This window comes from Lycorma delicatula, chromosome 1, assembly GCF_047948215.1.
Source record: "Lycorma delicatula isolate Av1 chromosome 1, ASM4794821v1, whole genome shotgun sequence".
Lineage (NCBI taxonomy): Eukaryota > Metazoa > Arthropoda > Insecta > Hemiptera > Fulgoridae > Lycorma > Lycorma delicatula.
The window spans coordinates 34,389,102-34,415,099 of record NC_134455.1 but is presented as its reverse complement, the minus strand read 5'-3'; the positions used below and the strand labels follow the sequence as shown (position 1 = coordinate 34,415,099).

Sequence of the window (25,998 nt, the reverse complement as noted above, 5' to 3'; positions counted from 1 at the left end):
TATAAAAGAAAAGCATCAACAAGGAGATTTTTCCTAAGTTCATAAACTTTTTATCACTTTTATATGATTTTTTGATAAATTTCTAGCGTTTCATTTCTTTTAAACCAAGGGTGAAAGAAAATAATTAATTACAGGTCTACATAAAGATAGATTTAGGATTTGGCTGGAATAGCTGATGATTAATGGCATAAGGAAAGAGATGAAGAAATAAAAAAATAATCAATATAGTCAATCAAATTTATTGTCCTAAAAATCTGTATACTTTATTAGCTGGATATCCAAGCTCAGTAGTCAGATTCCTATAACAAAAAATATATAAAATAAATAAATAAATTCTCTGTAATATTAATTATTAAAAAAAAAACTTTTTTGATCTCAACTTACAAGTATTAATTAAATAAGCAAAATAAAAAAAAAATGTAGGACAGTGTCTTACAAACTGACTGCCCACAAATTGATCTCTACTGAAGAAAACTTTCAGCAGCTAGATGCATCAGCATTTTCTTTTTTTAGTAGCCTTTGACGTAACATATTATACAAAATTATTTGATAACAGTTTAAATTCTATTCTTCTAATGTATATGTTATGTTAGTGAGTACTGACAAAAGATGTAGATTTCTCAATAATGGTATTACTTACTTCTAATGGCTTCTTTTTAAATGATGATCAGTATCTCATTTTGTATTCTAGCTATCTACTTTCACAAACAATGGTTTACAAGCATAAACTTTGTGGCAGAAATAATTAGTCTTTACTGATAACATAATGTTATGTATCTACAGTCACTAAAATGATGAATTATGGGGAGGAAAGTGAGATAGGATATACTTTTAACTTTCAACATTAGGGATGTCATTAGAAAGGTGAAGAAAATACACAGCTAAATCAGTTTACAGTTTTTTAATCTAATATTGAAAGCTACTGATACATTCATTCCAATGAAAACTGGAAAATGTAAGCATCTCTGATGGAATACTAATTTTCAGAGTGCTGAAAGATTATCGGAAATTAAAACTTTAACTTTTGTCTAACGGCTGAATGTTTAGGAAAAAACTAACTGTTTACCTGTAAAAAAACAGGTTTTTGCTGAAAATTTCAATAATATTATTATCATTTAGCATACGGACCACCATTTATATGCAGTGAGTGATTGTGAAAAAAACTTATATAATTGTCATAATTTGTCATTAACTGCTGGTTTAACTTCAACTATGAAAACAATTTGGTATTGATATTGCAAACAATTTTCATACTGTGCATAGACTTTATAAACAAGATGTTAAAATTAACAAAAAAATAAGTACACAAATTTCATAACAATATTTTTTAGAAGTCTATAAAACTTTTCATCAATAATACTAACACTACTGTCTGGACCTATGGAAATAGGTAAGCTGGCAATGGAAGCTGTCTCGAATTTTGTTCATTTCATTATTGTTAATAAATTAATCAAGCTATAAAAAAAAAATTGTATCATATATTAAATATTCCATGAGCACTCAGGAGTGTTTACTTATCAATAAGAACATAATTAAGTGTGCTGTTAAATATTATTTCAGATACAATAACTATCATGACAGAATTTAAAATAAGTTAAACTTATGATTAATTTTATACTAAAAATGAGTAGATGCTAAATACATATGTGGTGTTCTATAATAAAAGTTACAATATACTACATTATAGAGCCTGTTTTATATATAGAGCCTATTATGGTATAATTTATGTGTGATGTATGTACAGAGTCCGGCATTTAAACCTGACGATTTTTTAGGGATCATAATTAAACTGTGTTTCGTACTATTAAAACATTTAATGTATCAAATTAAAGATCAATTTTTTCAATTTATAGTGAATTACTTACCTGTCGACCTGTCGATGTACAACACTCCTGCCTTCTCATTGACAGTAGTGCCAACATAACAATTACTACAAAATCATCAGATTTATATGCCGGATCCTGGATAATATTTTATTATGAGGCATGTATTCAATGTTCATGATGCAATTATTCATTTATATGAGAATTAAAAAATAAAATGATTATTTTACATTAAAAGTACATAAAGAGAACTATATTGAGTGTTAGTACATGCTGCCAGGTACAGAATGTATTTCTAAATTTAGTACTATGCACAACCTATTTAAATACACATTTGGTATTTACAACGATTGTTTGAAGTCTAAATCAGAATGTGACACAAATTGAATGTTTTCAAATTTAGTTGAATTGTGTGATTTTTAAGGAAATCTATATATGTACTATGCTTATAAACAAATTTAGTGTACCAAATCATAATCCTTTCATGTAATGAAATGATCTTAAATAATGAGCTAATTCAGAGTGCCATTTTCTCTATTTTTTCTTTTCTTAGGTCTCATGAACCGCCTTCTAAACTGCCACAACTGTATGCAATGTAGTCGAGCAATACACTCTGAATGCCATAAGGTGGTGATTTAAATGAAAACAAACAATGTTTTCAGTGGTAAGTAAATAACAATAAACATGTGGCAGTTGTGCTAAAATTAAATAGTAGGAAAACAGTCTGTACTTGATTGTATAAAAAGAAGTGCATAAAACTTTGAGTAACTACGAAAATGGAATTAGTTACTTTCAGTAATTAAAGTTGATTAATTGGAAGTTAAATGAAACATTGAAACATTAATGAAACATTGTTATAAAATGATAAAAAATGGTTCTATTTATTTATGAATTTATAATACCAAATTAGGTTATAATTCAGTAGTATTAATCTAATATTTATTTTAATGAATTAAAAAAATTAAAATAGATTTACTCATACATATTGTTTTTACCTCCATAACGTGATCGTGAATGTTACTTGTCCACATATCCCAAAGAATCTATTATTGCACTCAGGTTTATTCGGATGAAATGGTTCAACTATATCTTTTAGCATATCCAGATTTATTCTTCCTTTACGGCCAGACCACTTCTCACTCTTAGGTCGCGATAGTATATATTCAACTTTAAAACTATATGATAACAAAATACTTAATGTTAATACTTGTATGTAAAAAAAAAAGAAAAAGTTTTTTTAAATACTGAATTTAAAAAACGGAACAAAACTATTTTTATATGAAAATTTTTTATATACATTTTTTAGGAAATAATAATATGTCATTAACTAACTAATAAAAGTTGCTGGATAAATAACTAATAAAATTTACTAATTTTACGCACGGAATTTTAATTACTTTTTTTTTAAGAATGTAGATTATTTAATTTCATTTAAACTAACAGAATAAATATAGTGTGTTACCATTATTTTGCATGATAAAGATAATATTATTGTATTTGTATTGATTTGCTAAAAATTTGTTGCGTCACTTAGTAAAAATTTAACAAGAATTTATACTATATTAACACATTTATCTTCAACTTATATACTAATTAAATATATTATCTACTGATAGTAATAAATCTTCATAGCAGTTAAAACTATAAAATATGTGTATATCTGTCAAAATAAGTTTGCCATACTGTAAGAATTTACTCACAAAATACTGCCAAATGTGCCAAATAATATTGTTTAAAATTTATGTTTAACAAACATTTTTAAACAAATGCTGCAATTATATTGTGTAGGTGTAGTCAAACAGAATTATTTTTTATTTTGTGTGCAACCACTGGAAAATTTGTACAAAATTAATAGTAAAGTAGATCATTTTGGTACAATCTCGTATATGGATACAAAATTATAAAGCTGAAAATATTATTTAAATTTTACATAACTTTAAGGTGTATATTAGAAAACATATTTGTTAATCTTTCCACGAAGATGCCGATTTAAAATTATTTAAATTGCAATTTTTCTAGTTGTTTAGACCTAAGTACAAAAACAAAAATTCTGTCATGCTTCTAAATAACCCCAGAAAATTAATAAATCTTTTTTTTATCCAAAACACTTCACTAACTTATGTTTGTAAGTTGAATGAAAATAAATAAAATTAAAAAGAATGAATTTTCTCTTCTTTTTTTCTAAATTTTGAGAATTTTGCATACCATTTTCATATATTATATTATAGTAAAGATTTTGATACTTAAATAAATTTATTTTTTAAAAATTGCAAATTATAGAATGACAGTCAGTTTATACTAAAATAATTGTGTTTACTGAACTGTGTAGATCCATAATATATTACTGACCAATTGAAGAGAAATATTTACTTTTTTATTAGTGAATATTTTTTTATGTTAATTTTTCTAATTCAGTTATACTATTTACGAAATTAAAAAAATAATAGGACTATTCTGTTGATCAATTGTTTTCATTAAATTTTTTTTATTTATTGGTAATTCTAAATAATGAAGTGTTATTAAAAGTTTTTAGGAACGTGTTTTAACTCACTTTAGGAATAATCAAATCTTGCAACTGCTATATCTGCTACATCGAATGAAAATCGATGAAATTTGGTACACGTATGTAACTTCGATGACAATATAGCACTACGGTGTCTGAATTTGATATGACCCACCCCCATGCGCTACCCCTACGCTAAATTCATGCATTTAGTTGAAAAGTTTCATTTCTCATGAACTATCGTATGAAAATGATTGAAATTTGATACACGTATGTAACTTCGATGAGTAAAAATAAATATTTTTACTTTTTTTTTAGTCTTAAAAAAAATACAAAAAACATTAAAAAATTACAAAAATATATTTGATTACATATAAAAAATTATTTTTTAAAAAAGCTTTTATTTAAATAATATTAATATTAACATTAATAAAAAAAGGAAACAAATTAGTGCAAATTTGTACCATCAAGGAATTAAAACTTGAGTTATTTTACAGAGTTATTTGCAGATAAATAAAGTATATATATATACTAAACAACCTCATTAAACAAAAAATATATTTTAAAATACAGCAAATGTGTATAAATACTTATTCAAAAAGATTGTTATAAAAACTGCACCACGCTTTTATTTAACTAAATATTTTCATTACTTTTAATTTTAAAATTTAATAATTATTACATTTATTTTATTGGTTATTTATTAGAAAATAAATTACCAATATTACTTACTTTTTAAAATCATTTGCCATCTTGTTCATTTCTTTCTTCCATACTATGTCTCTCTCTTCCCTGTTGAAGAAAAATAGTTTAATGCTAACATCCCTGAAAAAGTATAATTAATTTGTTATGGACAAAATCATAATGAAGTGAATCAATAATATAACTTATTTTTACACAACAGAGCTCTACTTTTAACTGGAAATTGTAATCCGACATTTCTTCACACACACAAAAAAATATTTGTGCTATATTTCTAAGGACAAGCTGTAAGCTTTTCACAACTACAAAACTGCAATTTCATCTCATCCCCTTAAGCAATACCTAACGGTGATCCTGGAGGCTAAAAAAAAGCTTGTGGAATAAGACCAATCATGATTAAAAATTGATTTTTATAAAAAAAAAATTTGTTTATGGTAATGAAAAGATTTCTGTCAGTTTGCCTTTCAAGACATCACTCCAGTATCCATATAAATAAAACCTAGACATTGACTTGGTCTTGGACTTATTCAAATTAACATTTTTAAAATACATCTGAGGATAACATCTTTTGGCCAAAGATAGATTTTTGCTATTTTCTTTTTAAATGTTATTTTAGTTAAAAGTTAATTATTAGATAGACAATTAATTCTTTCTCCTGAAATTTTGAATAATTTTGGCAAAAAACTTTTCATTTTAATACATTTTATGTTTATCTAGTTATTCATATTCTACTTAAAGCAGAAGTTCCATAAGCCTAATCATTGGACCTAAACATTCTATAGTCATAATAGACCTACAACAGTACTTGCCGTTGTAGTTATGGCAACACAAATATTGAAAGTATAAATAAAGCATAAAGTATTTATTATGAAACAAGACTATGTAAAACACATATCATTTCTGATTGTGGGATTTTTAATTTGATAATTACAGTAGCAGAATCATGAAACCAAAATGATTTAAGTTTTCTTCAAATCCTGAAATGTCCATTGTAAAAGGGTAGAAGAAAGAGGTCATATCTCAATCACGAGAATTGAAATTTAAAAAAAAAAATCTGTGAAAGCAGAATTGATTATTACATTTTATTTTTATAAAATTAAAATTTTATACAAATCTTAAAAAAGAATAAACTTATTTCATCTCTTATGTAAAATTTCATATGAAATAATTATTAGTAAATTAAGGAAACATTAACGACTGTAAGCTATGATGTAGTATATGAGTAATTATTACTTTGTTACTTTTTGTGGTAACCAAATTAACTTGATAGTTCTTCTTTATAAAAAGGTGATATTATTTTTATTTATACTGGAATTTTATTTTATATTGCTGGAATAACTTCATTTTTATAATTTAACTTTTTTGAGTTAAGAATGGATTATTTTCAGTAAAATAACTGGACTTCACGAGAGGCTTAGAAATTTCTTATGAAGTGAATTTTCTGGCTTTCTCTCCCATTTATTTCTAGGGAACTGGACACTACTTTCTCCACCTAATTTATTCTTCATTACTAATGATTATAAAATCTCAATAAAATTACAATACTGTTAGTTATTAATAAATTAAATAATCATATTAAGAGCATGCTATTTTGTAGATATATATGAAAACAATTATTCTAACCTAGTAGTTTGTAGCAGCCAAACTGATAGAGACAAAACAGGAGCTAGCCCTGTTCCTCCAGCAAAAAAATACACTTCTGTTGCATTTCTTAATAGTGAGACATCAAATGTGCCTTGTGGATTACTCACTGTGATTTCATCACCAACATCCTGTTCACAGAGCCACTTGCTGAGGGTTCCATTAGGATAGGATTTTACAAATAAATATATATTATTTTTTGTTGAGAACCAGTTTCCTGGAACTGGATTTGGATCATTAAGAGATTTTAGCGGTAAAAATGGCACTGGTGTGTATTGATAACGCCTCATTAAACCTTACCAAAAAAAAAAAAAAAAAAACCAATCATATCAAAATTAATAAAATGAAACCTATAATTTTTTTTACTTAAAATATTTTCAGTTAATTAAAACAAAGGAAGAAAATAAGACAACTAGAGAAACCGATCAGGTTTCAATAAAATTTTACTACTATCATACCAAAGATAGCAGGAGCAGATAAATATATATGTGTGTATGTGAGTACATAATGAGCTTGACATCTCCAGCGACCAAATTGTTAAGTACATTTTGTTAAATTAACAGATGTGCTTCTATATGCTTTCTTTCATGTGATAACTCAGCAAATAACAAAACAGGGAATTATTCTCTTTTTCTTCACTATCATTAGTAGTCATGTTACAAGCTTATTCACTCTTAATGAATAATATTTACTTATTTTATGGTCCTATACATGTTTTTCTTAGATTCGTTTTAACAAGGAAGACATGCATCTAATACTAGAATTGACTACCAGAATGACTTTAAAAAACCCACAGAATGGTGTTTCCACACAGGTTTCTGACATTTTACTACCAGATCATGTTTTTATTTTCATGAACAATAACATATTCCTACTGTTTGTAAAATGTTTTATCTACATTTATGTATTACAAATTATCTTGAATTATGTATTATAAAAGGTGTCAGTTCTAGACCATTAAGGAAAGTTTTTCTTGTTTTTTCTTGTTAATACATCAACAGTTTCAGACCTTTCTCTTTATAGTTGAGAGATCAGAAAGTTTTTTTTAGAAAAAAAAAAACTGTTAACTATTCAACAGTTTCTCAAGCAATCCAATGAACCTCTTTCATTATCTCTTTGCAGTTTTGAACTCAGTGTGATCCTTTATTTTCATAGTTTTATTATAAAAATTGAAATATGAGTGACATGCATAAATTTCACTTAGATTACCTTTAACTTTCTGGTGAATTGTTATATGACGACCCGTTCCTATATGGTTGTAAACAGGCTCATTATGCTGGATAGTCAGAAGGCAAGAATCATAATTTAGCTGTTGTCTTCTAATAACCGTAGTCTTCCATGTTCTGGGAATTTCAGTTGAATAATTTTTATTTCCTAGGAGTTGTTTAAACGGAACTGACCAGTTTCCTTCTTTCATTTTATCTAGGTGCAATCTTATAAATCCTTCTTTATCGACTGAAGCTTTGCCCGGCCATTTAACACCACCACCCAACTGAACTACGCTTGAAAACCAATTTACTTTTACTCTGCAGGTATCATTTGTTAGAAAATGAAGATGTATCTGAAAATATTTTTGATCGATTTAAATATCAAAATTTTGGAAATATTTTAGGAATCTAAATGACAGGTAGTTCATTGATAACATACTGGTAATGCAGCTTTATAAGATACATTTTATTTCTTTTTTTAATGTTTGGTATGTATTCACTGATTCTTACAGCATTTCATAACACTGATATGACCCATTCTATAAAATTTAAACCTACATAATAATAAAATGCTCTAAGATTGCTCTCTAGATAAAAGTGAACATGAATAAATTTTTAATTAAATGGTAGCTTTAAAATAATTGTGATAATTATTTTTAGAATTATTACCAACCTTTTGTTGGAGTAGTAGCAACTATGCGTTTCCTGCAGAATATTCTGATTTCAGGATGTCATTCTTCACATGCTAAAATATTTATTATAAAAAAAAAGAGAACACCATTCAGACTTGTGTAAAGATACTAATATTTTTCAAAAAAGCAAATCTGACTGAAGTTTTTGCAGTTTTTAATGTGCCACAGTAATACCAAAGACTGAAGAAGGTAAAAGCAATGAATTAATGTACTTGTTTCTGTCATAATTCAATGAATAATTCATATAATTCATCTCATTTTCATAGCATTCATAGAAAATTAATTTTTTACTTACACAAAAAAAATAAAAGCCTAATTATGTCAAGACATCTATCTGTCCTAAGGATAAACACGAGTTTATTCTTTTTATGAATAATGAAAAAGAAGAAAACTATACAATTTTTCTTAGCTGTAACCTTAAGAGTGGAAATGGCTTTAAAGGTTTCATAATTCTAAATAATTTCTTCCTTTTTTTACAAATTGGGATTTATTCATTATCAATCACTTGAAATAATTTATATTTTGTTCTCATTGGCATGTAAAAAAATTGTCACTCTTACAGAATAAATAAAATATATTGAGCAGATGTCGCTAATTACGACGTTTGGTAACAAAAAAAATCCGAAGAATACGGGTTGTAACGAGTAAAAATAAAAAAAACTATTTCGTTTCCTATAATGTTAATGTACAGTAAAGTTTGTTTACTGTAATTGTTTGTTTACTAGAATTCTATACAGAAGAATTGAGAGGAGAGTGTTTATACATATACTTTCAAAAATCTTTTTCTGACATTTAAATTAATTTTTGATGTAAACAAATTATAATTCTTACTGAAGGCTCGTTCAGCTTGTGCTATTCGGCATTTTATATCGCTCCTGCTTCGTCCATCTTTAGTAATTCTACTTCCCAAATAACAAAATTCTTCTACCTCCATAATCTTTTCTCCTCCTATTTTCACATTCAGCGGTTCATCTTTGTTATTTCTACTACATTTCATTACTTTTGTTTTGTTCTTGCTTATTTTCATGCGATAGTTCTTGCGTAGGACTTCATCTATGCCGTTCATTATTTCTTCTAAATCCTTTTTACCCTCGGCTAGAATTACTATATCATCAGCAAATCGTAGCATCTTTATCTTTTCACCTTGTACAGTTACTCCGAGTATAAATTGTTCTTTAACATCATTAACAGCTAGTTCCATGTAAAGATTAAAAAATAACGGAGATAGGGAACATCCTTGTCGGACTCCCTTTCTTGTGTTCTTCAATTGTTACTGTTGCTGTTTGGTTCCTGTACATGTTAGCAATTGTTCTTCCATCTCTGTATTTGAACCCTAATTTTTTTAAAATGCTGAACATTTTGTTCCAGTCTACGTTATCGAATGCCTTTTCTAGGTCTATAAACGCCAAGTATGTCGGTTTTTTTTTCTTTAATCTTCCTTCTACTATTAATCTGAGGCCTAAAATTGCTTCCCTTGTCCCTATACTTTTCCTGAAACCAAATTGGTCTTCTCCTAACACTTCTTCCACTCTCCTCTCAATTCTTCTGTATAAAATTCTAGTTAAGATTTTTGATGCATGACTAGTTAAACTAATCGTTCTGTATTCTTCACATTTATCTGCCCCTGCTTTCTTTGGTATCATGACTATAACACTTTTTTTGAAGTCTGACGGAAATTCCCCTTTTCATAAATATTACACACCAGTTTGTAAATCTATCAATCGCTTCCTCACCTGCACTGCGCAGTAATTCTACAGGTATTCCGTCTATTCCAGGAGCCTTTCTGCCATTTAAATCTTTTAATGCTCTCTTAAATTCAGATCTCAGTATTGTTTCTCCCATTTCATCCTCCTCAACTTCCTCTTCTTCCTCTATAACACCATTTTCTAATTCATTTCCTCCGTATAACTTTTCAGTATATTCCACCAATCTATCGACTTTACCTTTCGTATTATATATTGGTGTACCATCTTTGTTTAACACATTATTAGATTTTAATTTATGTACCCCAAAATTTTCCTTAACTTTCCTGTATGCTCCGTCTATTTTACCAATGTTCATTTCTCTTTCCACTTCTGAACACTTTTCTTTAATCCACTCTTCTTTCGCCAGTTTTCACTTCCTGTTTATAGCATTTCTTAATTGCCGATAGTTCCTTTTACTTTCTTCATCACTAGCATTCTTATATTTTCTACGTTCATCCATCAGCTGCAATATATCGTCTGAAACCCAAGGTTTTCTACCAGTTAACCAGTTTATTCCGCCTAAGTTTGCTTCTGCTGATTTAAGAATTTCCTTTTTAACATTCTCCCATTCTTCTTCTACATTTTCTACCTTATCTTTTTTACTCAGACCTCTTGCGATGTCCTCCTCAAAAATCTTCTTTACCTCCTCTTCCTCAAGCTTCTCTAATTTCAACTACAATTTAAAATTGTTTAAAAATATACGGTCTTGCAACAATTGCAATTCGCAAGAAAATTTGAGTCAAAAGACGAACTTTACCACTCTCATAGTGGATTCGGAACATTGATTCCAAAAATGTATGCAGATGAAGTCTTAAGTAGTATGAAGTATGAAGATTAAGTCATAATGTATTGATGAAGTGAAACACGGGCAAATCAGCAAAATTGAAAGCGAAAATTAAGATGAAAAGATGCTGAGAATCTAGTCATTTCCGCCTGTAGCAGCAGAAGATAGTTTGGAATTGCTTACGAAATTTTGTAAAACAAATAATGTCAGCGATGGCTTATAAAACGATTAAATAGTTAAAACAATAGTTTGACGAATTCAGTCATAAAAATAAAAAGCAAGCAATTATAGACAATTTTTTTTTTTTTAAATTAAGTTAAAAAGATTTATATTTTGTCAATGTAAACCTACAGTACTGTGTATACCGGATCATACTTTTTAACTCTGTTTAAGAAGGTTGTTAAAGTTAAGTTATGTAAGTCACATTGTTTTATTTCCAAAATAACCTCTTCACCAATTTTATTTATTTACATAAAAGAGGTTACGTATTTTATATATCGGGTGATCATTTGAAAAGTTACCAATTTTATTATTCAACAGTTATCAGTTGGGACTGATAACTGTTTACAGTATTTATGTTTACAGGTATGTACACAATTCTCGGGGGGAACCTTTATAAAATTATTCTCAAAGAGATAGAACCACCCCTCCGCTTCACCCCTACAACTCAAAAATTTTAAATGGCGATGGTAACATTTTGAAAAAAAATAATGAATTTTTGTGAAAAGAGAATTAAAATCTGCCCACCCGTTGCCTCAGTAAGTGCAAAAAACCATTTGCGGTAGTACTATTTTTAAATTTCAGTCCAACAAAAATAACTTTAAAAAATTACGTCATATTACTTCTTAAAACATTTGAAATAATCATAATCTGTGGATTAAAACTGTGAAAATTATTTTTTAGATTGCCAACACAAAATTTCGCCCATAAATGTTTTCTAAATTTTCAATAATAACATACCTACTTCTTTGCTGGTAACATGTTGAAAAATTTATTACCAGATAAACTTAACGATTAAATAACTGAATAAAAACTAATTCATAAATGAATAATTGTTAAAAAATAAAGCTTAAATCATTCATTAGTTAATTTTGATATGAAGGTTTTTAACAATAAGAGTCTTTAACAAATAATAAATGAAACACATTTTTTTACCTTAATAAAATAAAAGTATCAATTTTTAAATCATTTATTCAAAATGAGTGCCATTCTTCTGTAAGTAATAATAATGTCTTTAATAAACATCTTACGTTTATTAAAGTTTCTTTAGTTACATTCCTACATGCACTTAAATTTTATTTTTCAACTCTTGTATGTTAGCACAAATTTCTTTATAAATTATTGATTTTAAATGGACCCTACAAAAAAAAGGCCAGTGGTGTAAGATCAGCAGATCTTGCTGGCCACTCAACTGTTGCTCTTCTACAATCCAACTGGAAGAGAATAGTAAGCAGGTGCTTCATCTTACACGGATAGTAAGAGTATCCGTGTATTAGTATTTTACACGGATTTGAATACTAGATCGTGGATACCGGTGTTCTTTGTTGGTTGGGTTTCAATTAATCACACATCTCAGGAGGTCGAACTAAGAATGAACAAGACTACACTTCATTTACACTCATACATATCATCCTCATTCATCCTCTGAAGTATTATCTGAACGGTAGTTACCAGAGGCTAAACAGGAAAAGAAAGAAAGGTGCTTCATCTTGCTGTTAGTGAAGCATATATTTGTTAAGTAACATGTTTTCATTGTCATTTAACTGATTTTAAAACTAACTGAATTAAAAAAAAGTACTACCCCAAATGATTTTTCGCACCTACAGAGCCAACAGGTGGGTAGATTTTAATACTCTTTTCACCAAAATTCATTATTTTTTTTGCGTTTTCAATTAATGTAATTAAATGTTACCACTACCGTTTAAGATTTTTGAGTTAGGGTAGGTTTAGTGGAGTGGTTGGGTTCCAACCCTTTGAAAATAATTTTAAAAACGTTCCCTCCGAGAATAGTGTACATACCTGTAAACATAAATACGATGGTACTGATACCTGTTTAATAATAAATTGGTAACTTTTCAAATGATCAGCCGGTATATGGTTCCCTTAAATACAATGTTTTACGAACAAACTAGAAGAATTTCAGAACATGTTTTTCAAATAAAAATAATGAATAAGAAGGTTCATGCAAACATGGATCTAGAAACTTTTAAGTTTTCAATTTCTGCCAAGTTTCAAACTTTTGTTATAAATAAAAATCAGATTTATTAAACTATTGTTCATGTACAATTGATTTTATTTGCATCATTTTTTCAGAAATTTTCTTCAAATTTTGTTGAAAAAGTTTTATTATGCACTCTGATTTTAACAAACTTATTTTACATCAGACCAAAAAAATGATGTTTTAGAACATCAAAAGTTTTGTGATTTAGAATAACTTTCTCAAAAATTACTATAGATAAAGTTCTGGGACTTAATGTTATTCAATTTTCAGATTAAAAAACATAAAACCATAAAATTTACTCTTATTTTAAGTTTCAAGAGTTTTAGTATGGTTGTATTTTATCCTTGGAGCTGATATCAAAATTTTTGATATCAGGGTGTACTCAAAAATGAGGAATTTCTAGATCTATGTTTACATGAACTATTTTTTTATTTACATTTGTAAAACAAGTTCTGAATTTCTTTTTGCTTCTTTATGACATACTCAGCATATATGAGAGTCATAAATACCTTATGCATCATTGTATATGTTCTTTTACAGATTAAGAAATAGTTATTTTTGCGGTAAAATCTCGTACTCAGGTCATTATACAATATAATAGACCAATCTGAATCTCACATTAAATAAAGTGCATCATTAACATGCATGACAACGTTAAATCTGAGGTGAGTTTTTAGCAATATCACAAAAAACACTCTGCCATTATAGATTCCCACCACCTTTTTATTTCAGATAGACAACTTAAGGAAAAAGTAAGTGGAGAAATATACTAGATTATTTAAGATCTTTTACGCACATTCAAATAATTTGTGATTGACATTAGTAAGATGTAAGTGTATATAATGAAATTTTAATAAAAATTAAGTAATACACACACACATATATATATATATATATATATATATATATATATACATATATTTTTTTATATGAAAGAGCGGGCATCCAAGAGGTATGGTCATTAGTTTGGTGGAAATTGATAGTATATGGAAAAATGCAATGCCTGACTGGAATTTACCACCCAGTACCTCTGCATGAAATGCTGAGTAGGCATGGCCTACTCAGCCATGGAGGTAAGCAAAGATATAATTAATTTCAATATATTTTAAGAAATAGAACATCTTTTACTTTATCTTAAGCTAAAAAAATAGTAATAATTAGTTAACCTCGGGTGCAGTAGTTCTTGTTGCAGTTGAAAACAAAATGTATTTATAAACTTGCAGCACTTCCATTTGTGTGTTTTTAAGACCTGATAAAACAAATCAAACAGTTAATTATGCAAGAAGTTTTATAAAAGTAAAACTATTATATGAAAAAATTATCTCTTTATGTAAATAAATTTTGCATCCCTTGTATGTAAATGCTAACATATATTTCAATTTCATAAAAAAGAACTTTGACAAGATAATTTTGTAAATGCTATTTAATAAATGTAATAAATATCTGTAATAAAATGGCATTCATTTTCTTGTGTTAGTGATTGTGTTTATGTTTTTCAGTTAATAAAAATTGTCTTTTTTTTGCTGAATTCTCATTCAAATATACTTGGTGTTGTAACTTAAAAATAAAAATCTATCGGAAAAATTATAAAAACTTTTTCGAAATATTATTTGGATTGATTTGGTGGATGTATGAAGTATTACTAATGAATTCTTTTACCCTTCCCTAAAAGCAAAAAAAAGTATTCTCAGATATTAATGGTGTCTTTTAAAAAACAATTCTTATAATTTTTAGTAAGTAAATTAGTTTTGTCTACTTTTATAAAAACACTATCCTGTACCCAAAAGAAACAAACATTTAAATAAAAAATTATCATCTATAGTTTAAATTTAAAAAAAAACTTAAAGATAAATTTTATGAAAAGCAATTCTTTAAATTAGCAAAGCACAAAAACATTTAACTTCTAAAGTAAAAACACTGGCAAAACAGTACATGATTTTCCTTGCTATACCAGTCAAGTATAACATTCATGAAAGTAATGAAAAATTGCTTTTAATTTTGTTTGATGAAGAAAAATACAATTTTTTTTTAATAATAAAAATTAAGAGTTAGAGCCAAAAAATAAAACAGAATATAAATTTTTTAGAGATGGGGAATAAATTTTAAGAAAAGTTTTTCTAAAAATATTCATACATATAGGTTAAGCTGAATGAATTTGCTTAAGTAAAATTTTCTCTCTAAAACACCCTTCAAGAAAGGCAGAAATATGAAAAAGAAAATTTTTCAACAGAAACTTTTCTACACGTTGGGTCCAGTCTATAATTTAAAAAATTGTAGAAATTTCTTGATAGCTGTATAAATGAAAAATATAATATTAAATATTTTTCAAAAAAATTTGAAAAATATTTAAACAACAGGAAAAGAACAAAAAAAAATAATTTCAATTTTAAGAGGTAGGAGTTGATGTTTTGGATTATTTATATATGCACTTTAGGTGCATATATAAATAATCCAAAAAAATAATTTGCTTAAATAAAAGTTTTTTCTAGAATGCCTCTGAAGTAAATCAAAATTTATTTTTTATTACATCTCCCCTTAACAAATTTTGAAAAAAAATGAATGTGGTCAGTGCCCCAAATGAAAAAATAGAACCAAATTTGAAGAAAATCAGTTTAGTATCCTTAGGTCCTTAGATACAAGGCCAAAAGTAGTGCGACAAACAGATGCATGTATATACATACATATATTCATATGTTTTTTTGGTTATGTGAATAATTGAATCGTAAAATGAAAAGATTTGCAAACAAGCCAATACCACATTTTTTATCACCATACTTTCCCCTTTAATATAGCTATTCTAGCTACATTTGCCTATTGCAGCTGTATTTTAGGAAAATGTAATATATTATTATTAATATTAATTAATTGAAAAAATAAATTGTCATGGAAAGGAACATTGCATTTTAGATATTTTAATGTATAAAACATATAATACATCACGTTATGTATTTTACATTAATGCATTATATATTCATTATAGTGTATATATTATTTTATATTAAAGTGTACAAATTTATCATTAATCAGTATCAATAAAGTGTCCTTTATTGCTTTTGGAGTCAATATTACTTATGATCTTAAAATTTTACTTTGGGACATTTAATCTTTGGTCTCCTGGTATCCAGCACTTAATGGAGTATTGCCTTCACTACTGCACCTTTTGCTGACTTCTTTTAGCTTACTTCTCTCCTTTTACTAAGCTTATTTTAGGGGGCATGTTGATGGAGCCGATGAATTATAAAACGTTGTTTTCAACCCTGTATTCTTCAGTATATTGATTTAGGATGAGTTTCGCTTCTGCTTAAAGTTGTTTCCTGCCAAGTATTTGGATTTCAATAGAATTCCATTACAATCACTGTTTTCTCCAACAAAAGTTGTTGTATTGTATCATTGAGTTTCCCAGAAACTTCTCTTCATTTTCTTCCAGTGATTCCAATTTCCTTCATAATCATCACTTGATGAACATTACTGAAAAAAACCAACAAAAGTTAATTCAATAAAAAAAATGTTTAAAAAAACTTTTGATATTACTTTTGTAATAGATATTACATTATTAATGATGATTATATCTGAAAAAGTTAAGAAACATATATTTCATAAAGCCACTTTGGTGACTGAGAAGGCAGTTACTTTTTTGCGAATTTGAATGCTAGATTGCGAATACCCGTGTTATTTGGTGGTTGGGTTTCAAAATTAACCACACATCTCAGGAACGGTCGACCTGAGACTGTACAAGACTACACATAATTTACATTCATACATATCATCCTTTGAAGTAATATATTACAGTGGTTCCAGAGGCTAAACAGAAAAAAGAAAGAAAAAAGGTACTGCATAAGTGGAAGTTATATTCAAGAAGAGTAATACATGTAATGATAATACATGCATTCACTAGTTTAAAATATCTGACATAAATTTTAGCCTACAGTTATTGTATATTATCATAGGAAAGAAGCTGGAAAGATTATATAACATTATTTTATTCTATTTTTTAAATATAGAAAATAATAAAAAGTTAACAAAAAATACATTACCTGTGAAAATTGTTGTTCAGTCCCGCAATTGAAATTGTCAAATTTAGAAGAATAAATCTCTGCTACTAAAGAAGTGGAGGAACCCTATTTATGGGTGCCGAAGCAGTGTTGAACTCGCTAACAGGTTCCGCAAGCTGTTACAGAAAATGTGTATGTATTCCTGCACACTACTGAATAAATCTCCACCACTGGCGAGGCACCCCACCTCCTGAGAAACCGCTAGTAAAGCATTACTTTAGCTGGAGGTAAGCGCACACACAGATTCAGTCTCCACACAAATACTTCATCCATAGCAAATCACTACATGCACACACTGCACACCAAAAATACCTACAGGAGGAAAACATCCAGCAACATAACACACCTAACAGGTACTAAGATGTACCACACACATTATACATTCATACAATCAAGCCAACACAAGACAAGCGCACAACAATCATGAAGACATGGTTGCAAGACATAACTTATCCACCAAAGCACACTCAACTGTTAATTACATCTCCACAATCTCACCCAGAGTACCAAAAAAACACACACCAGCTATCTTACACACACACAACTCAACTATTTACCAACTTATTACTTACCCACACGACCCTCAGCCATAATCACTAAAGACGTGAGCAGCGCCCTCAGCAGAGTGTCCACGGCCTCACCGCACCAAAGCGACCCCCCTTCATGCTCGAGAGGGCCCTCAAGGTACTCAGCCGCAGAACTGTCCAACCCGGCACCCTCTGAAGCCGCATTCCCTTGCAGGCCGCACCAATCCTCGGCGTCTCCTACGAGTTTTTCTATGTTTCTAAGTTCTTCTAAAACTTTTCTATTATAATTTGCAATAATAGTCCACTGCTTCATGCCCTGAACCATTATCTACTGAAAATCCTCAGGTCTGAACATGTCCACCCGACCCAGGGTATCCAGATGCACCTCCGCGCATCCTGGAACATTGTACAACAGAAGAAGACATGGTACGGAATTTCGTTATCATCGCAGGCCGGACAGCGATCTGAATGGTCAAGAGCAAACCTAAAAAGATACGACCTGTACCCACTATGTCCGGCCACGAATTGCGTAAGACTATAATCAATTGATCCGTGAGTCCTACTGCACCAACTCTTTACATTCCCAGTCAGACGATAAATCCACAGACCTTTCTCTCTCGCATCCCACCGTTCTCGCCAAGTATTCATCAACTCTTGTAAATTTACCACAATCCATCTATCTTCTCCGATGAAGGAAGCATCCTTAATTCGCTACGCTTCCTTCTGTGAACAGTTAGCAGGTCAATTGACAACACCCGCCAGCACCTCTGCAGCCACTCTTGAGATCGTACGATAAGCTGCCGAAATCCGGAGGTAGCGCAGCAAGTATTCCTATATACCTTTTGTACCTCAGAAAATCTGCCCAGATCTCTGCCCCATATAAGAGAGAAGAATACACCGCACTTGATAATAACCTCCTCCTGTGTTCTCCAGGTCCCCTGGTGTTCGGAAGTAAGATGGCCCCCGCACGCATTGTCCTCTCCGCTCTCTCACAACTTTCCATAATGTGGCCAAGGTATTTAATGGCATTCTGGAATCAACCCTCATTCCCGCCAGTTCCAATGACAGTGTTTGACGTCTTTTCTTTTTGCCACCTTGGTTTCTTTTGAAAAGAAACCAAGGTGGTTTCTTTTCATACTTAACAGTATGGTATGACTCTTCTCCACATTAAAGCAGGTATTTTCCCTTCTTTCTCCATGGCAGCTCCTTGCCAAATGCCAGAGTTCAAAAAAACGATAACACTTCAAAGGCATTTCAACAATGTCAGTCCAACAGGATACCAGTCCAATCTTCACCCTTCCTTTCCAGGTGATATCTGCAGCCACTGCTATTAATACCTGTAGCCCACAGTGCAAAAGATAAAAAAAATAATAACTACGGTTTAAAATTTAGCAGTACTAACCAAAGAATATTAAAGTCCTTTGCTCCCATTAAAAAAAAAATGATTTTCACTTTGTATCATTTTTGGAGTGTAGATGCATAAATATAAATACATAGATAAATTTAGAAAGATTTCTTAGAAGATGGTAAGGTTTCTGTACATAACAGGATATATATATTGAAAATTAAATTCTAAAATTACAGCAATAATTAAACAAAATGAAAACATCATTAATTGTTCAAGAAAGCATTTATTTCCTTCTTATTAAAAGATTTTACTATCCTTCTTATTTAAAGTGTAAAGTTTTATTTTCTAGTACTAGAAACTAGGGTTCTAATATTTACAGAACCCTTTAATTGAATCAATAAAGGAAGGAAGAGAGAGACTTACTATTACTGTTATAGAAAAATAAATAATTTAATATTTTTACTTAATTATTAATTTAACTTTTAACCAACCATTATTAAACAAATTAAATTATATTTAATAATAAAAAATTATAAATATTTAATTAACTTAAACTTAGGCAGCTGTGCTATATCTATGGACCTCTACATCAGGTTTCTGTATTACATGTACAATAGCTCATTGATGGAAAATTGATCATAACTTACTTATAATTAAAAAACAGCAATACTGATTTTGTAAAGAAGTTATCTATATTTAATAATTGCAGTCATAATACATTTTTGTATGGGATTTTCTACACATAATTTTTAATATAGTTTTCTCCACCTTCATTACTGGCGCAAGATTCATAGTAAAAGTGATGATACCCTATCCACAATACTGACCAAGGCAAAAGAGAGTATTATAAAAACCCCCAATTATAAGACAATCTCTACCATGCAAAAAAAAGGAGAAATAATCACCTGTATGCATGCTATTAAGTACTGAGCATGATGGTCCCATTCTAATTTCAAATATATAATTACACCAGATGTTTTGCATATTGACTTTTCCTAATCTTTGTGTAGCAACAGTCCGAAACTAAAGTGAATTCTGATTTGTTTTTACAATAATATGTTTTGCATATAAATTTTATCTAGCTTTTTTTAAGCTAACCACCGGGTTGGTCTAGTGGTGAACACGTCTTCCCAAATCAGCTGATTTGGAAGCCGAGAGTTCCAGCGTTCAAGTCCTAGTAAAGCCAGTTATTTTTACACGGATTTGAATACTAGATCGTGGATACCGGTGTTCTTTGGTGGTTGGGTTTCAATTAACCACACATCTCAAGAATAGTCGAACTGAGAATGTACAAGACTACACTTCATTTACACTCATTCATGTCTGAAGTATTATCTAAACGGTAGTTACCAGAAGCTAAACAGGAAAAAGAGAGCTTTTTTTAAGCATAAACATAAATTCTTTGATTGACTATTTTTGTAACATGAATATCTAATATAAGTAGTGTTATTAAAATTTAGTGTCAACTTATAAGAATCAAGCCATAATTTTACAATAAACAATCCTATTTCTGCTTTTCGATAGAATCCATTTCATTTACTACTAATGAAATGCCCACATTATCATTAATGTAATAACATCGTCTGAATGAATTTACTACAGCAAAAGATAGAATTTTACCATCAATATCTAAATAGCCCATCGGGCTGGTCTAGTGGTTAACTTGTCATTGCAAAGTTAACAGCTGTAATTATTTTCACTTATAATATTATATAACTTGTAATATTTTCATTTGAAATATTATTTTACTTTGGTGGTTGGGGTTCAATTACCACACATCTCAGGAATAGTCAGTCTGAGTCTGTACAATACTACATCTCATTTACATGTCATATATATCACCCCCCATCTCACTGGACCATGGAGGGGTTGATTATTGTTCACTAGTTGAACAGATTATAGCATACATATTAGAGAAAGAAATTTAAATAACAGAGATGATTAATATAATTTAAAAAAAACTGATCCAAGAATCTACAAGAACAAGTCCAATTACAAACTATAGTCATTTAAGGGAAGCAAAACAGAGCAAAAGTTGAAAAAAATTGATTTTTTTTTTTATTTTTACGCAATGATTTTCTCTACTTCTGAGTAATTACATATAATTATTTTGCTTGTAAGTTAAAAATTAATATTATTACAAGCTTATTTTGTGAATTACTGGTGGAAGAAATCTGACTGATTTTTCGTGAAGAAAGTTTTACATGGGCTAACTCATTATTTTTTTAAACAGGCGGGTGGAGAGGAACGGTGAAGTAGGAGTTTTAGTCGGTAGGGTGCGGGCACATATAGGCTCTTGATAACATCTAGCCGAACCCGTGCGAGTCCGACACTCCCCCACTTGTGACGGGTAAGTAAATGAATGGTATTTCTCCGAAATACCGATTAAAAAAAAGAATTGGTTACTTTGTATGCAAAAACGTATCTCATTGTTCGTGTTCGTTTACTAGAACGCACCCCTGTTTTTATAGTTTATTAGGTCTATATTCTCTGTTAATTCTAAGGAGATATCGCATAAACACACTGCAGATGACAGAGCGCTGTGGAACAGTATGCCTAAAAATTATTACATACTAAATTTGGAATTTTTTGTAATCTCTCACAGAACTTTATACTCACTTTACACTTAATTTAATTAATTTATTTAATTATAATTATTATAATTCTAATTGCTATTATAATTTATATTTACTTTATACTTAATTTTATATTAAACTTATAACTTTATCATTATTCACAAAATTCTTAGTATAATAAAACCTACGAAAACAATACCCCAAACAGTAACCATCATATTGTTAAAAATAATTTAATAAGTAAAATATATAACTTGAACAAAACCTTACCACTTCGTTAAGAAAATTGCTTACCTTATTCTATGCCAGTGTCCGACAAACACTGGATTCCCTCCATTATATCCGATTCTTCATCACTCCCAGCGTTGACGACGAATTAATTCTAACATTAATTATTAGTTCAACCACAACATCGAGAAAATTACTTATGTTCCGCATTTTCTTTTCTTCTTCTGTAACATGCTTCACCTACTGTTTCCACTTATCAGTAAATTTTTTGTAAAGTTGGTATTTCATTTCGAAAAAAGAAATTATTTAAAGTCAATCTTATTACATTTTTGTCAAATTCATCCCATTTTCCTAACACAGGTTTTCCACGTTTTCTATTCTTAACAGGAGTTTTTACCTTTCCTTTCCTATTTATTTCAGTTCGTAATTATTAATACTACCACTAACCGACGCACCAGTTAATTAAGAAGTAAGTTTGACTACATCCTTTTTAACCAACGTAGGATTTTTCTACAGCAGTTGATCGAAAACATTTAAAACTAATTTTTTCCCACCACTTTGCAAATGTTCCCTTTTCTGTGCTTATTAAAAGATGTTCCTGAATTATAAGCCATATCGATAAACTATTCGAATACACACACATTCATGCTAATCACACAATCAAATTTGACAATAATCAGTAATAATCGCACAATAAATCACTAATTCCACAATAACCTAATATACACACACAGTCACGCGTACCAAAAAAGTCTGAAACACAAAACTACAATTAAAAGAAAATTAAAAATATCCAGTATGGAATAAGAGAATTTATGCTGTTATTTTTAAGTTAGTGAGAAACAACGATGTTTTGTTTATAAACATTTGGTAATTACAACAGCTTGGTGCATACAACAGTGTGCTGTATATATACGCACTACCACACTCGCAGTTTGCTTATTTCATATCTCCCTAAATAATAGTTACGTTACTTTCATTTGTTTGTAAACAGAAATGTAATTTCCAAAAGGACAGTTTGATATGAGTGCCAATTTTATTTCGTGGGCGTCGTTTTAGTTAGATTTGTAATTTGTATAGTGATTGGTCTGATAAAATGCCTAGCGCAAAAATATCATATCAAATAAAAAGAAAGTTTCGTGGTAATAAAGATACAAATCCTGTTTTTATGCGTAAACCACACCTGCTAACCTAACTACGCCGGCAAAATCCATTTTGCCCGAAAAGTCAGTAGTTCATCTAAAAAACTTTCTTTTAACAAGGTTAATAACTTAGAAATTTCAGGTACAGGGAATTGCATATTTTATCTAAGTTTACTTAGTAATATGATCCAAAAATTTGTTAACTATAAGTTTTGCAATAATGAAGATTGTATTGAGTTACATACTTTGGATGAAGGCAAGCAAGGATTGGCAGTGAAAACTGAATTGAAGTGTTTGAATAACTAACCGCTTCGGTGTAATACCTCAGTTAGGTGTAATTACACTATATATTAACTTTGCTGGCTCATATTTTGTAATAAATAAAAGACTTTGTCCAGTTGATGATTAAAATTACATATAATAAATTATAATGATCATTACATGTTTAACGTTTTAGTTTTGAGTTATTATATTAAATGAAGATTGCATTGTTAATGAAAGTGTACATGACAGAAAGAGATCTAAATTTAGACTGAAAAATGCATTAATAATAATGAATTTCTAATATAAAGTATCAATTGATAAAATAGGTCAGCTGAATATGAACAACTTTATTTACTTTTATAAATGAACGAGATAGATTATGTATTTTATTAATTAACAAGAAGAAAAAGAGAATTAGTCTTAACAAGTGTAACATTTGTTTTGAATCTATTGAATTTTACAGTTCTACTTTATATGACAAAAAAGTAGGATAAAATATTAAAATTGTTTGTTTAATTAAGTCTGTTGGCAAAGGTTTGTGAGTGCGGCGAATTTTTTTGCGCATTGATGAACTTGGCCTTACCTCTTCAAAAATTTGAAATATATAATAGAATATTAGCAGAGTACAAAATTGTGCTAAAGAATCAATGAAACTAGCTACTCAGGAAGTGTAAATAAACTCCTGTGCTAAAAAGGACCCTGCACTTGCTTATATAGACATGCATAAAATATGAATGAAAGTTTTAACAATGTGGTGTAGTCACAAAAAATAAAATACAAAAAATGTTTTTATGAGACTGGATACTCTAAAATTAGGGGTGTATGATTCAGTATTCTCTTTCAATGATAGTTTCAGTTCTAAATTAGACATTTACAAAAGATTAGGTCTCAAATTGTGTAGAAAGCCAGTTCTTGTGTACAAGAAATTAACCAAATTTGAGAAACTCTAAGATAAAGCAGCCCAAAATATGACCAAGGAAGCTAGAACAGCAAGCAGATTGAAAAGAAAAGCAATAGAAAATGAGTATGAAGCAGTAGAAGAGGTGCATTTGGTGCAGGGAAGTTTTAAAAATGTAAGTTACTCTTAAAATGTATTTTGTGAATTTTATTTCTCATGTTTCTAAAAATCAATTTTTCAGACAAAGGTACACTTTTCAACAAAACTATTATAGACAGAGGATTGAAATTTCCACGGTACATTAATTACTCTCTTCTCCAGCTGTAGGAGTAAAATTATATTTGTAGCTTCGGTACAACAGGTTTTATAATTGATAAAAATTGGAAAAATTAAATTTTTTTAGGTACTGTCCTAAGATAGTTCCAAGAATGGAAATCTGCAATACATTTTATTGATTTTACTACCAGTTGCTCATAATTGTACAAATAAAGGCTTGGCAAAATTTCAGCATCACAGCTTTAATGGTTTTTGAGAAAAATGTACCTAAATTTGCATAATTTAACATGGGAAGTATAGGCCCTTCCTGCTCCCCTTAAACAAGCATGTTTTTATATATTTCTTCTTCATAAGTCTACTAACCGTTTATAAAAAATAAATGGGTTTATAATTAGAAACTTCAAGTTTACTTTCTGTTTTAAAAATAAACACAATTACAGAATGCTTTAAAATTAAAGTCTTGATTGTTATATGAATTTAATGTTTTGCAGTCTGAAGACAAAACACTGTAAACAGTATAGCATTGAGTAAAGATTAATACCAAATCATGTTTCCCACCATGCAACTTATCTACAAAAATATGTGTAAGTTTATTTATTGCAATAAATACTAAATAAGCCTACTGTCTTTGGCAGAGCTGACATAAATTTATCTGCAAATGCAAAAAAAAACACCATACATATGTATAACAACAACTTGATCAGCTTTTGCAAATCACTTAATACAAACTGAATACATGTTAAAACACAATACTAAAACGGATAAATTTTAGTCATAATGTGTAAAAGTCATGAACTTGACAAACTTGCACAATATGAAATTTTTAGGCACAATAATATTGACAGAAACAATATATTAAGTGAATTATTTTAATATAAAATTATAGCAGATCAAATATATCCTTTGATTGTTTATTTGATGGATTTTCTAACCGCTTTAAGAAGTTTATACCACCACTGATAACTATACAACACTATTGAAAAAATCTGGAAGTATATTTCGATGCTTTATAAAATCAAACATATTTATTTTATTATTATTACTTTTCCTTTTATGTATAAACAACATTTTGCCATGATTATGCTTTTCACTGATGAAGTTTGAAATGAAGATTTTTTTAGGTAGCTGGAAGAGAAGCGAAAGATTTGAGTTAGCATCTTATAATTTTATAGGATTTTTGTAGCTTTAACATTTATACAGCTCACTGATATAATTTTTCTTTTTAAAGAAAAATTGTATCAGTGATTTATAGAAATGTTGAACTATATTAGGAACATAAATGTTTTAAGACATCTAAAGAATGTTAAAGTCATTTTAGAAGCCACTATAGAGATTAATAACTACAAACAAGACAAACAAGAATGGAAT

The 25,998-nt window shown here is 29.1% G+C and overlaps 1 protein-coding gene across 6 annotated transcripts in view; it reads right to left on the bottom strand.

Annotated features, from left to right (window-relative positions):
- Positions 1 to 223: 223 nt before the first annotated feature.
- Positions 224 to 25,998, bottom strand: part of LOC142317411 (cytochrome b5 reductase 4-like) — a 29,427-nt gene continuing 3,652 nt past the window's right edge. Inside the window, exons 2-8 of one of the 6 annotated variants that reach the window (XM_075353972.1) lie at positions 17,354 to 17,561; positions 14,486 to 14,568; positions 7,879 to 8,230; positions 6,652 to 6,964; positions 5,059 to 5,151; positions 2,819 to 2,998; positions 224 to 299 (exon numbers count right to left, since the gene is read on the bottom strand). In XM_075353972.1, the coding sequence (XP_075210087.1) occupies positions 239 to 299; positions 2,819 to 2,998; positions 5,059 to 5,151; positions 6,652 to 6,964; positions 7,879 to 8,230; positions 14,486 to 14,551 (1,065 nt within the window). In that variant the 5' untranslated portion in view covers positions 14,552 to 14,568; positions 17,354 to 17,561 and the 3' untranslated portion in view covers positions 224 to 238. Of the gene's footprint in view, positions 300 to 2,818; positions 2,999 to 5,058; positions 5,152 to 6,651; positions 6,965 to 7,878; positions 8,231 to 14,485; positions 14,569 to 16,408; positions 16,747 to 17,353; positions 17,573 to 25,998 lie in introns of those variants that run through there. The other 5 variants (XM_075353969.1, XM_075353977.1, XM_075353995.1 and 2 more) reach the window with 5 other exon arrangements.